We start from the raw sequence: 13009 nt of genomic DNA, 5'->3' as shown, positions 1-13009 counted from the left end.
ATGTAGGGGATGACGCCAAGATACTTCGGGTAATCTTCGATGTGTTCCATCGTCTTATAAGCAAAATAACAACCTCGAACCGCCGAGCGCCGCGGTTCATGTGCAGCGGCGGTGGCCGAGCCGACCGAGCCAGCGCCATTGTTGACGTCACGACCACCCAACCAATCACAGGCGGCAACGAGGCGCGCGAGCTCGCCCGAGGCTACTGCTGCACTTCTCGCCAAAATAAAATAGGCTTGCGCTTTCCTTTGCTTAATTTCGACGAGAAATTCGAATTTCGAGGGTGGGAAACTGTAAAGTGCATCTCTCCACTCAATTTTTCTGGGAAACCTTTCAGCATCCCTTTAACCATTCTCCTAGGGATACGCTATTTTTTAGACGGGAATTACGATGCATTGGATCTCACGACTACATCACTTTTTGAATTGCTTTCAATGTTCATGCACCCAACCACAGTGTTTTTTCTGACAATCCCGTACCTCTATAACGCTGTCTAGCTACAGCGAAAATGGACGTTGCGGGTAGGCTTCGATCTCTTGCGCGGGATATCAGCCTTGCCTAACTAACGTCCGCAGTGACTGCATTCTGACTAGCAGCTCCAGTTTCCATCATGGCTTCCTCAACGTGATGCTACTTTGTAGTGGCTCCCGCGGCTTGGGGTTGGGTTCACAGACCAATTCACCTCACTCATTGGCAAGGCTGGCAACCCTGCTTGCCCTAGTTCCAGGTGTGACGAGAAGCTTCAAGTCGCAGTGCGCATGCCCCGAGTGTTTTGCCCATAGACATTCGCTATGCTGCGTACTGGGCGGTCTTCGCCCTCACCCGCTGGCAAAGATCAAGATTCTCGGACGGCGGCGTAAGCGGTCATCGGTTATGAAGGTGTGTTTGTTTGGTGCCGGTTTGGTTCTTCAAAAACGCCGTGCGTGTGCAATAGGAGCAGTTTGCCTTACTCTCTTCATTTTTTTTTAAAGTCAGGCTTCCCCTTTTCAATCCCCTTCTACCTCTTTCCCCTGTGCAGGGTAGCAAGCGGCCACCTTCTCTTGGTTGATCTACCCGCCTTTCCTCTCCTGTATCCATCAAAGTCTTTGCCGCCTCTTTCTCCTCTCCATCTACTTCTCGAGTTCCTGCCCGCTCGCCTCACACTTTTGCACCTTTCGTAGCATCACTGGCTTTTCTCCCCAGCAGTCGCTTCATGGCAATCTATGGCGAAGTTGTCCTTACAGCACTCAAGTGCATCCAAAATTATCCACATTAGAGACAACTAAACTGTGCCATGGCAAGCGGCCCCCTCCTGCCCGTTCCCTTTAACACGCCTTTGAAAGTTAAGCGGCAGTGAAGGAGTGTAGATCTGAGCCTCACACGGCTTAGTCGATTTAGTCGGTAATATGGAGTCCACGATTCCGCTCCAACATTATTATAAAAACGGCTGCCACAGCTGAACAGGGAATGAACATATTAGTACAAAAAACTGCCGGTCAGAAGCCTTGCCGGCTGTTGTGCTCCTGGGGCCGTATTGTGTAACGGTCCGTTTCCTTTAAATTCGATCTGGTCCTCTGTCATTGGTCGCCTCTCACACTGAAATAGGGCGCCAGAGCAGATGCCTCGCTTGTCGTGACAAAACGCGCTCCCGTTGCAGCTTACTTGCACGAAACTGAGGAGGGAGCGCGACGCCAAGCGGCCAGCCTTCGCTAGCAAAGTGCTCGTGAAGCCGCTCCCTCCCCCGTTTTTCGCTCTCACAGTCAGTCCCTTATCGGTGATGGTATGTTTTAGTGAGCGCGTCTGCACGACCCGTGGTGCGGGCGTCTACAGCAAGGAGGTTGATCTGCAGTCAGTTTGCCGCTCTGGTCCGCTCATGCCGCAGCGGGGCTAGATATCACCGCACGCTATCACGTGGCGTGATCACGGAAGGGGGGACCGACTCTCTCTTTTTTACTATATTTTTACTTTTTAAGACTCCTCTTTAAAGCTGTCGCGGACGCTCTATCCTCGGTTTTTTTCCCTCCATACTGCGGACACGTTTCGACACGCCAGACGAGCCTTGCCGCGCCTAATTCAGTCTCTCCATAGGAACTGGGCATCTTTCATGGGACGAACTGGCTCAGCGTGGTCCGTGTGACCGAGCGGCATTGGATGCGGCTGCACAGAGCTGGCTAGCGGCTGTTCCGTGATCAGGCCGCTGTGTTAAGGCCCATATCCATGGACACATCGGAGGCGCACCAGCGCAGCGCTTACGCGCCCAGTGCCGCACCGCGACAAGCGTCGAAAAACACATGCAACTCGATGGCCTGTCGCGGCTACCGTGTTCAGCTCGGCTCGGCGAAGCAAACGGCGCTGAGGGCCGTACCGGATGCCGAGAGAACTGCGTTCTCTGATTGGTTGCACCGACCGCAAACCAGCGAGTCACTTCCGGCGCCGGCGCCAGCGAGGCGCGAGCGAGGCGCGAATATCTGACATGGACAGATATTTGCCAAGCGCCAGCGCCGGCTCGCGTCGGCGCGTCGCGCATGCGCATTCCGGCTCCGGTGTACGCTGGTACGCGTAGGCGCTGCGCTCGTGCGCCTCGGATGGGCCCATGGAGATGGGGCTTTAGTGATTGGCCGTTTGCTTTCTTAACTGCTGTTGCTTTCGTCACACCGGGCATCAGTGCCAAACGAAATATAAAATTTGATGGGTCGTTATAAAATACGGCCCCGACGTCGATGTACCACCAGTCTTCTCGTGCTAATGACCAGTAATTAAGAAAAACACCATTTAGTGGAAAGCTAAAGTTTCCTGTCGTCGGCTGTGCTTGGTATCAGGCAAATTTTCGTGAAGATCCATGTCTCGTTTCTCCAGCTGGACTGCGAGATTTCTACAGCGAAATAGCAATCGGTTGACGGAGTATCTGCGATGAAAGAAAAAAAAACAATACTGCAAAGTCAGGATTTTATTAACAAGTCGCAGTATAACGAGCGAGGGGACTGGTCGTGCCGTGCAAATAGGCTAGGCACGTGCTTGTCATAAATATAGCAACTCCCGTCATTAAGGAACAACTAAAAACGCTATTTCTCCGCAGAGACGTCAGGTCCAGAGTAACGCAGCCCCTCGGATCCGAGACACTGTAAACTGGTAAGCCACGTGCGCCGTGCACTTCCGGCTTAGGTTTGTAGAGGGTTAGAAAACCGCGGCCTAAGAATGCACCGGGGCACTGCTGAGTCGTCACCAGGGGCTCCCTAGTCCTGGAGCCCTTGGGCAGCGTCCCTTGGCTGGGAAGGCCAGAGCACACACATCGGTCACGCGCTCGAGCAGCGTGGTGTTGAAGCGCAGCGCCGACCGGTCGACGGTTGAGGGCTGCTTGACACAGTCGAAACCGCCGAACTCGCAGATTCGGTAGTGGTGCAGCAGAGCGTCTTCGGGTGCCACACGCTGCGTGGCCTGGTGGCGACCTCCTGTGAACAGAGATTCACGCTATTTTTTCGGCGTTATGAGCTAAACAACTCTAAGAAATAATACCTAGAATCGACTATAGGAGGCTAAACAGACAAGCAGGGATGTCTGGGCCCCACAGCCATTTCCTCACACCTAGCAACTCCGGAACAAAATACAAGCGGTCAGAAGTAAGTAGTAAGAACTGCGGTCCAGAAATTCACCACAAGAAGTAGCGAGGTAACAAAAGGCTGAAAAAATACAAACCGTCATCCTGTGAGTAGCAGACAGTCCTCATTTATCGCAACATTGAAACTTCTCTCCTCTTCTTCTGGAATAGTATTCGTGGAATAGTATAGTGACGATTTAGGAAGCCAGCTATTATATAGAACTGCGTTAACAAGCTCGGTAGGTAATGTCCACTTAGAGTAAGTTTAAAACTCGCTGTTCTGATTTGTATTGCGCCTCAAATATATTTCGTATTTCTTTAGAGCGCTATAGCCGGTACGGGCATTCAAAAATTTTATTCACTTCAAAACAGAAATCTTTGTGTGCTTTACAGATCGAAGTACAGTAAGAGCTTTGACATTCGCATTCTTGAGATTTCATTTGCCCGAACGCTCGTTAATAGCTCCAAAGTTGCTTGGCAAATGAAGGACGATTTGGCGGGGCAAGGCCAAATGAGAATTAGGTGCGCTAGCGCTACGGCTTCCTCTTCGGTTTCGGGTCTAGGCTTGGGTTTCAAGGTCAAGCAGGCGTCAGACAAAGATCTGCAAGATCGTAGAGGGGAGGGGGGGGGCTCGTGCTAGAGCAATAAACTGGAGGGGTCACATAAACTCCGGCGTAAGGTTATGACGCGATAGCGTAACGGGTTAATTCCCATATATGCAGAATGGTCTTTGTCTACTTTAGATTCATAGGCCCCTCGGAGTCCTCATACCACTCCTGGCGCAGTGGTGCAGCGGTTAAGCGATAGGCCACTGCTCTTTGGTGGTAGGTGCTTCCAGTGGTGGGGCTTGCGAGACCCATGCTGCTCTTCCCGAGCAACCTTGGCGTACCAGTCATTAATTGAACTGATACCTGTTGCTGTTAGGACTTTTACCAATCCGACGGGAAGGCTGTGATGACATCTCACAGTCATGTTACCTATGTGGCCAACCTGTGCATAACTTATGTAATGTATATAACCGGTGGAGCCAGGCAGGCAGTGGCAAAATGAAGGTGAATGAAGGTATTAGTTCTGCCACTCTAAAAGACAGAATACCTACACTTCAGTCGCCATGGTTAGCACTGAAAAGAACAATCACAGAATACGCACTTTGCAAACAGGTGGCAGGTTCCTCAAACATGAACTAAACATAAAACTGAGGTGTAGCGCTTAGATTTAGTAGTATGATTCTCTTAATTCTATAGAATTGCTTCCAAAATATGTTAGCATATAGCAGTACCACGGAAAGCAAGAACGCATTAGTTGGGGTACCCTTCAGGCCTGTAAGTAAGCAAACAAATAAAAAGTGTGCACGGGGTAAAAGGATTAAAAGTAGTATGGGGCGGTGTCTGGTAGTGTAGATAATTGAATTCAGTCCGTTGATGGAGTACATTTCGCGCTTTCGTAAACTGAGGGTCTTTACCAAAGTGCCTTAGCCCGATCGAAGCCACTGCGGAGGTCACGGCTTACAATTGGTGCTGCATTCAATGGTAGATGGTTAACCAGGCGTGTAGAAGCATGCAAATGCGTATTTCGTTAATCACAAAGAATACAAAAAGTAATTATATTTCTACAGAGAAGAGAAGATAAAACAGCTGGGAAGCTGCACCAGCTACTATACCTTTGATATGAAACAGTACAACAGCACCGGTCGTGCCTTTTTCCTTGGCTTGTGGAAATTTGAAGAACTCACGCATGCACCTGGCGTTGCTCAGCTAACAGTAAGCAAGGTTCTAAAAAAAGACGAGGTGTCCTCATTGCGTGATACCTGCTGAATTGCGTGTAAAATCGAGTTGCCTAGTCTGCAGAATTGTATTCGTTCTTCGAATTGAATTAATTAGAAAAGAATAATAAGGCAAACATTCAAACATTGGTTTCTATTTCTATATATACATTTCCTTCTCAGTATTTCGATTTATAAATCTACCGATTTCTATCCATATAAAAAGATTCTGCTTCGGGAATATTGCTCCATTAATACACTGTGCAAAAAAAAAAGATTACTCTTGCATTCTTTTTGCGGTTCTAACATGTTTGTTGTTTGTCTTTTTTGATTGAGCTTTGTGTTCACACTGTATTTTTTCCAGTTTTATAATTCAGTGACTTATGTGTGTCTAGCCGCGTTTTTATTTCTTAAGTTATTTTTCTTGTATTTTTCTGCAGTTATAGTATTCATTCTACAGGAGATATTTATTATGTACTTCAGGCGTGTTTTCACTGCCGAATATGTCTGTAAAATGGGCCTACGCTTGCTTCGCCAATTGGCTCAAGATTTTGCGTGTATATGTGTGCACATTGATTCAAGAAAAAATTAAATGAAATGAGAATAATGCGTCAAATCAGAAATTGCCTTTACGAAGCTCTATTTAGCGACCTTGAAAGAACGCCAGCGAAATACAAAAGCCACCACGCAAAAAGTTCCGGCCGAGATTTCTCGCGCAATGCGCATGCAAAGCCCCGTCGGGGGCAGAGCTCCGGAGACAAGCAGATTTTATTCACTTAGGCGCCCACTGACACGCTGAAGTAGCAGCGCGATGATGTGGTAACGTTGTGCTTTGATCTCCCTCATTTAAGGCTGCATCGTTTCCCCCGAAGTATGATTTTTATAGTTTCCCTTGACGAAAAACTAGAAATATGATACCTCGGTGGAAACAATACAGCCGGCTGTTTTTCAAGACAATATACAACTTTCGCGTTGACACTTTGTTCCTAACAACAATCTTTTAAAAGCTAAATAATTAGTAAAGAATAATTAGCTTAGTTTCCTGAGAAAAAAAAAACACCAGCTAACTAGGCCAAGCGACTGTCTACAGCACTCCTTCGTTGCAGTCGCCTAGGAAAGTTTATCGTTATAAAATCATAATTCCTCATAGCAGGGAGGAGGGACATCCCGTATACTTTCAGTGGTGAACAGCGGCGTACCGTACTTAGTGAACAAACCATTGGGAATGAACAGAGAAAACGCTAATCTCACCCAAGTAACGCCAAACGACGTGGTTCCCCACTTCGACTGCCGCCACCGGTCTCACGATGTACTTGGAGCGCGAACCGACGCGAAAGACCTTCCTGGAGCGCCGCGTCTTGAACTGCGTCAGCAGGTACGGAATCTCCGCCGGGGCTGTCTCCGGAGGCGACCCGTAGGCCGCCGTGTCGTTCTCCCAGTACAGGTAGAAGAAGCTGTTGAGCAACACATAGCTCATGGTGCGGGGCGCCGAGCGCTTCAGCCGGGTCACCATTGCCGGCAGCGTGTCCTCTTTCCGGGGCACGGCAAACTCGTCCAGGTCGAGAACAAGGACGTAGTCGAAGTGGTTCATGCAGCGGTAGACGCAGTCGTTGAGGGAGGCGAACAGGCCCTCGGTGCGAATCTCTTTTTGCGACCTGCGAATAATAAGAACAGCGTAACTGGGCAACAAGCCGGTCAACAAGCCAGCAGCCGCCGTGGTGGCTCAGTGGTTACGGCGCTCGGCTGCTGACCCGAAAGACGCTGGTTCGATCCCGGCCGCGGCGATCGAATTTCGATGGAGACGAAATACTAGTGGCCCATGTGCTGTGCGATGTCAGTGCACGTTAAAGATCCCTAGGTGGTCGAAATTTCCGGAACCCTTCACTACGGCGTACCTCAGAGCCCGAGTCACCTCGGGTTGTTAATACCCCCCACCCCTCAACCATAAATCAACAAGCCTGAAGTTGTAGCTGCAGTAGAAATCGCATCCACGTTCAGAAATTATTAGAACTGAAATTCTTAACAACTGTGGCAAAACGTCCATCTTGGATTCTGAGGTTTTTGACGTCCCAAAGCTAATCAGGATGTGAGGGACGCCATTGTGGTGGGTTTGGAATTATTTTAGATGGTGCGCGGTTTTTAACGTTGCCTTGCTCGCACAGCCAATGGGTGTTTCTGTGTTACGTCTCCATCAAAACATGGCAGCCACGACCGCGATCGAACTCGCGGCCACGGAATCAGCATCCGAACGCCAAATCCACAGAAGGCCATATCAGATAAGGGTTTCATTATACTGCTCTGGAAAACAAGCAAACAGATTTACTCATTTTTTTTCTTACGCGCAGTCGTAGCCCTTCCGTGTATCCCGCCAGGTCCATAGCAATTTATTTGAACAGCGGGTTACAAATGCGAATGTCTAGAAAGACACCCACTGTCACAACGAACGCAAACTTCCCGCTTTCTTATTCCTTCTTACCAGCATATTTACTCTAAGGCGATTTGAAAGGATACACGGAAGCGTTTTTTTTTTTTCATAGAGGGGTACTCGGAAGCGTAGTAAAAATTTGAGGCGACAAGTAAACTCCTTCTTAAGTGTGTGACACCATAGCGACCCAGGTTGCTCTTCCCAAACGACCAATCATTAATTTAAAAGCCACGTGCTACAGTGGACGGTTTTCTCATAATCCGGTGGGCAGGTTGTGATGACGCAGCAAGGTCACGTGATCTAGGTGGCTCACCTTCCTCCTAGGTTGCTTTTCTGGGGATTTTTTTTGCGGATTTTTCGCTCAGGATCAACGACGCCGCCGACAACGCCGGATTTTCTGCGGCAAGAGCTCCTTAACGCTACGGCGTTAATAATGCTGTAAGCAAGACCTACTGATCTAAAGACCAGCACAGATGGCCCTGCTCCAGCGCGCATGTTCTAGTTCATGCCTTTTACCGCTAGGATAGAAACATTACAGGCACCGTGGCGCTAGTGTATAACTGTCGAGAAATTGGCCTCCGCCATTTTATTTCAAAGAGGGCAGTTTTCTCGTTTATCCACATACTCATCATCATCATCTCATTTTCTATTCTAGGTACGGTGGTTACAAGTAAAAGAAAGCAGACAAAAGAAAGAAGATTTTTGTACTCTTCTAGAGCTCAAAAGTCATTATTATGGCTGTTTTCTTTGCGGAGGTTAAAATAGCATGGAAACAGATAGCAAATATATTAAATAGCGCACACGAATTGGCAAACCATGATGATGATCGTAGCAGACGAACAGGAGAACCAAGCGCCCTCAGCGGCCAAAAAGCTAACCAAAGTTCGACGCGCCGCTCCATAGGACCCCACCATCTGTGCAGGTCTTTAGTTCAGTAGGTCTTGGCTCTAACGTTATCGCGCACAGCAAGATGCTTTGCACGATGGATGGGTGGATGGAAGACAGGAGCGTCCGCTTTGAAACGAGGTGGTGATAGTTGTCACCATGCTCGGCCTTTTTTCTCTTAGTTTTGCTTAACTCTATTGTAAATTGTCATTAAAATTCGCCATTTTCTTTCAAATACGGTTTCCTACATATCTAGCCTAGCGTCACCTCTCTGCTTTTTAGCCACCAATTTTATAATAGCTTTCTGCTAACTCCCACCGCAGATTTGTTTCCATGAGCATTATACTAGGGAGCACTCCTTACAGCCTATTTTCGCTAAAACAAACTCATTTAAGCACAGTTTGTTCCCTCAAACAATAGCAGATTGGAACGCACTCCCTGAATCGATTTTTAACTCTCCTGACATAGAACAGGCGCTAAAAACATTTTTGCTTCAGTAAAAAGGAAGTGACTCTCCTGTATTCAATTTTAAGCATGTATTTCTCGTTTTCGTTGCTATGTTAATCTTTGAAGTTCCATTTTTGCTGTGTGTCACATGAAATGTTTTTCACATGGTGTTGTAATTTGTGTTTTCTTATGCCCCTCCTGCTTGGGCCAAAGCTGGCCTACAGTATATTGAAATAAATAAATACATAAATAATAAATAAAAACTATCTCTAATGCCTAGGGCCACAGGAAGGGAGGGTGACTGCGCCTGCATGAACATCAGGACGGATTCCATCGCATTTGAGCATAAGGTGTTTAACTGTTTCTACAGATGTACATACCGCACACAGCACATGTGTCACCTTCTTCGTTAAATTGCTTTTTGTAGCTGCGCGTTCTAAGACACCCTGACCTAGCTTCAAAGAGTAGGGCACTGCCTCTTGAGTTATACAACGATTCCTTCCTCGTCTGCCTTTTTCAGCATCAACATAGTTCTACACTTTGCTTTCTTTCCATGGAATTAATCCAATTTTTACCATCCGCGTTTTTAGCCTGTAGTTTAATGCTCTTTATTTCTCCATCCTCGTGTCCTACATACTTAAAGGCTAGTTTCCTAGTTCTTTGCCTCCATTTTGAGTCTACGCTGTCTCTGTATAAATATTTAAATACCTTAGCTGCCCGCCTCTTATCCTTCCGCTCCCCCAGGCGCTCTTAACATAGTATTTTACTCTGAGCCTTCGTGCTTCGAATGATGCCCAGCCCATATCACCTTGTACTGCCCCGTTTGTGGTTTTTCCGTGGGCACCTAGTTCTAATCTTCTAACAGCTCTCTGATGTGCTTGTAATCTCAACTGAACTTCTACCCTTAAGTTCAGAACCGCATTCGAGAAAGTAAGCCCGGCACCATTATTCCTTTTCAAATATCTCTCAGCACTTCATATTTGTTCCATCTCCATAATGCCCTACGTTTCATTATCCCGGCACCTCTTCACCCTTTTGCCCTAAGTGACTGTTCGTGCTTTTCCGTGTATATGTGCCCTTCGTTTAAGAATAAAAGATTTAAGCCCTGACCTCTAGTGGCATGCTTATCAGTTCTGGCAACATGCTAATGACATCTAAACACGCTGAGACGTAAACAAAATAGATGGCCTAGGGTGAGGCCAACCGCCACATGAATGGCACTGCATGTCATTTCCACTTACTTAATGTCCAGATTCCACGGCAGGCTCGTGACGACTCCTTTTGCCACGTACACTCGTAGCAGCTGTTCCACATTGCTCCCGATGCTGTGGTTATAGAAAAAGAAGTGGTCCACCCCCACGATTCGGTGAAATTCGACAAATTCGGCAAGCCACGACGCCCTGTCGTACTCGTAGTGAAGTGGCTTGACGCACACCGCGAAGCGTCCAGTAGCGTGGCCCGGCCGGGTCTCTAATGGCCACACGGGTATCGAAGGGCTCCACTGGAGTTCATACGTCTCCTTGAGTCGCACTCGAGCTGGCGGTGGCGTATCGGCGTCATCAGTGTACGGACAGGAGAAAAAGGCCGCGCCGTACTTGAGCTTCCAGTTCTCGTTTATGGTCTTCTGCGCAGCGGCGACCACCTTCGCTTCACCATTGGCGTACTCTAGTCGGCAGGATATCTGGGCTCCGCCGACACTGGCGTACGCTCCTATTACGCGAACGGTGGGGACAGCGAGCCGATTGTCCAGGTACGCCGAATACAGAAAAACCTTAAGCTTTGTTCTGGGATAGACGTCGGTGGAGACCCAGTCTCCGTCTTTTGCGGGCTGCTCTTTAAAAGTTTCGCGAAGCGGGACTTTCGGAGATGATGGAGACGTGGTGGCTTCATCCACAGAAGGCTGACTAGTCCTAGGAGTTGCTCCTGAAGTGGCTGCGATGTGAGGTTTCGTTAAAAACGAAACTATAGCGTCACCTCCTTCGTCCTTTTGATCGCCGATGCCGGAGAACCGGTAGAGTGCTTGCACCCAGAATATGACGGTGAGTACGGCGACCAGTAGGGACAGGGCCCGTATGGCTCGGAAGGCGGTGCCGGCGCTTCTGTGTCGGTCGATGCGCCACCGTCTGGGCGTCCATCTGGTCATGTTCTGGAGGCGGCACGGACATGAGCCCCTGTGGTGCGGAGACCGGTCCCCGCTCCGCTACGGCGACCGATGCAGGAACAGGTCACAGGAAATGGGACCTGTAAACAAGAGAAGGAGGGCAGATCTCTATTATTCTACTAGCTAATTAGCCAGAAAAATGTGACTCGCATAAATGGAAACTACATGATTTAAGCACGTGCTAGCGGCAAGAAGTTTTTCTGTGCCTCAGACAGGCTACGACGCTTCGGTTCAACAAGCATAGTGCATAGAATAGGTGTGGACAAACTGCGGCTCCTCGCGAGTCCCAGTGCGGCTCGGAACTCTCTGGCAAATGTACCTCCCCTGCCCGCCCCCCTTTTGTCTCTAAAAACAGCTTCCCTTATGTTCTAGAAGAGAGGAGCATGTAGGCAGCTGTTGCCAGTTAACGCCATCCTGCGGAGAATCTGCGAAATGATGCGTGTGCACAGTGGGATTCACTGCTAGCGCCAGCTTTGTTGCAAGAAATAAAACAAAATCTTTCGACGCCCTCTTTGATTTTGCGGCTGTTCAGTAAGAAGCTTTTTTTATGGCACTTTGCCAATGCCTGTCTGGCCACCCCCGGCTTAGATTCTGTAGCCGAAAAACATTGTAGCTAAATATCGCTGCTCGTGCTTTGTGCACAACTAACAAAAAACTGAAAACGGGCGCGCGTGCTTGTTGTCGGCGGCGATGACCTCTGTGTGCAGTGAGACAAGTTCGTAATCCGCGAGATGCTATCAATGTCCATGAATCTCGAGCTTACCGGATGGATGCACATAGCTTAAGAAAGATCTGCGATTTCTCGAGGCGGCGTCGGCGAAACACTACATAGAGTTCGGGCCGCGCAGGGAGCCATCGGACACGTAATATCAGCCTGTGTGTTAGTTGTTTACTTTTTTGCGCAACATAAACCTGCAAAAGAAAACAGCGTTGTACTAGCGGCCATTGTGGAAGTCTAGAATTGGGTAACTGTGAGCTATACTGAGGCTAGATAAGCCAAGCAGACTGTGTGCGCGCTGAGGGACGCATCGACTGTACTGAGAGAAGGGAGAAGGTAGGCGGGGTATTGCTTCAGCAGACTGTAACCTCACTATTACTGCAGCTTTTCAAAAACTCTCGCGGGAGGAGACTCTACGGACAGTGCCTTTGAGTTGCCGGTGCATACGAAGGCATTCGGCAAAATGCTTTTCCATGGCTCGTAAAGTCTATTCTCTGTTTATTCTCAGCAATAAAGATTTTTTTACAGCCGCCGCTTTGCGCTCGGGCGCCTGTAAGTTGCAGTTATTTTACCGCTGCCGAGCACTCCAGGCGAGAGCGACAGCTGCAAAAGCTGTAACTTTTGCAGGTAGGACAAAGGATACGCTACAGTTTTTGCTGTCAGTAAAGTCGATATTGCTAAAATCTGCCCGATTAAGTATAGGCCTAGCTCGAATCCAAATCTCTCCGTTCCTCTTTCTGCCATTCCTGAAATCAATGCAATAAAGCAGCATGGTGTCGGGGCTGCAGCAGTATACGAACAGTGCGGCAAACTCTAAACCGCCTTCATTTCAACATGCAAGAAAAGAATATTGTTGCAGTACATTTGTTTGATTGTCATAAACGGCGAGAGTAGGTTCAGGCAAAAAGTAAAATCAATTTCAACGTGCAACCACCTCAGTCTGCGTTATACAGGATGCATAACATATCGGACAGGGTTATAAAGATCAATCACTGTACGAGTCTCGTGACTGCCAAAAAAAAGGACATGCCACGCGG

General features: G+C 48.3%; 1 protein-coding gene across 3 annotated transcripts in view; it reads right to left on the bottom strand.

Moving 5' to 3' along the window:
- Positions 1–2911: 2911 nt before the first annotated feature.
- Positions 2912–13009, bottom strand: part of LOC149334240 (uncharacterized) — a 100041-nt gene continuing 89943 nt past the window's right edge. For all 3 annotated transcript variants that reach the window (XM_089555093.1, XM_089555092.1, XM_089555094.1), the window contains 3 exons: positions 10335–11334; positions 6588–6991; positions 2912–3428 (listed from right to left, as the gene is read on the bottom strand). In XM_089555093.1, the coding sequence (XP_089411219.1) occupies positions 3199–3428; positions 6588–6991; positions 10335–11236 (1536 nt within the window). In that variant the 5' untranslated portion in view covers positions 11237–11334 and the 3' untranslated portion in view covers positions 2912–3198. The remainder of the gene's footprint in view (positions 3429–6587; positions 6992–10334; positions 11335–13009) is intronic.

The sequence above is a fragment of the Amblyomma mixtum genome, chromosome 8, assembly GCF_055824585.1.
Source record: "Amblyomma mixtum isolate Tamu chromosome 8, ASM5582458v1, whole genome shotgun sequence".
Taxonomy (NCBI): domain Eukaryota; kingdom Metazoa; phylum Arthropoda; class Arachnida; order Ixodida; family Ixodidae; genus Amblyomma; species Amblyomma mixtum.
Note: the sequence above shows the minus strand (reverse complement) of the source record. Positions and strands in the feature narration are given on the sequence as shown.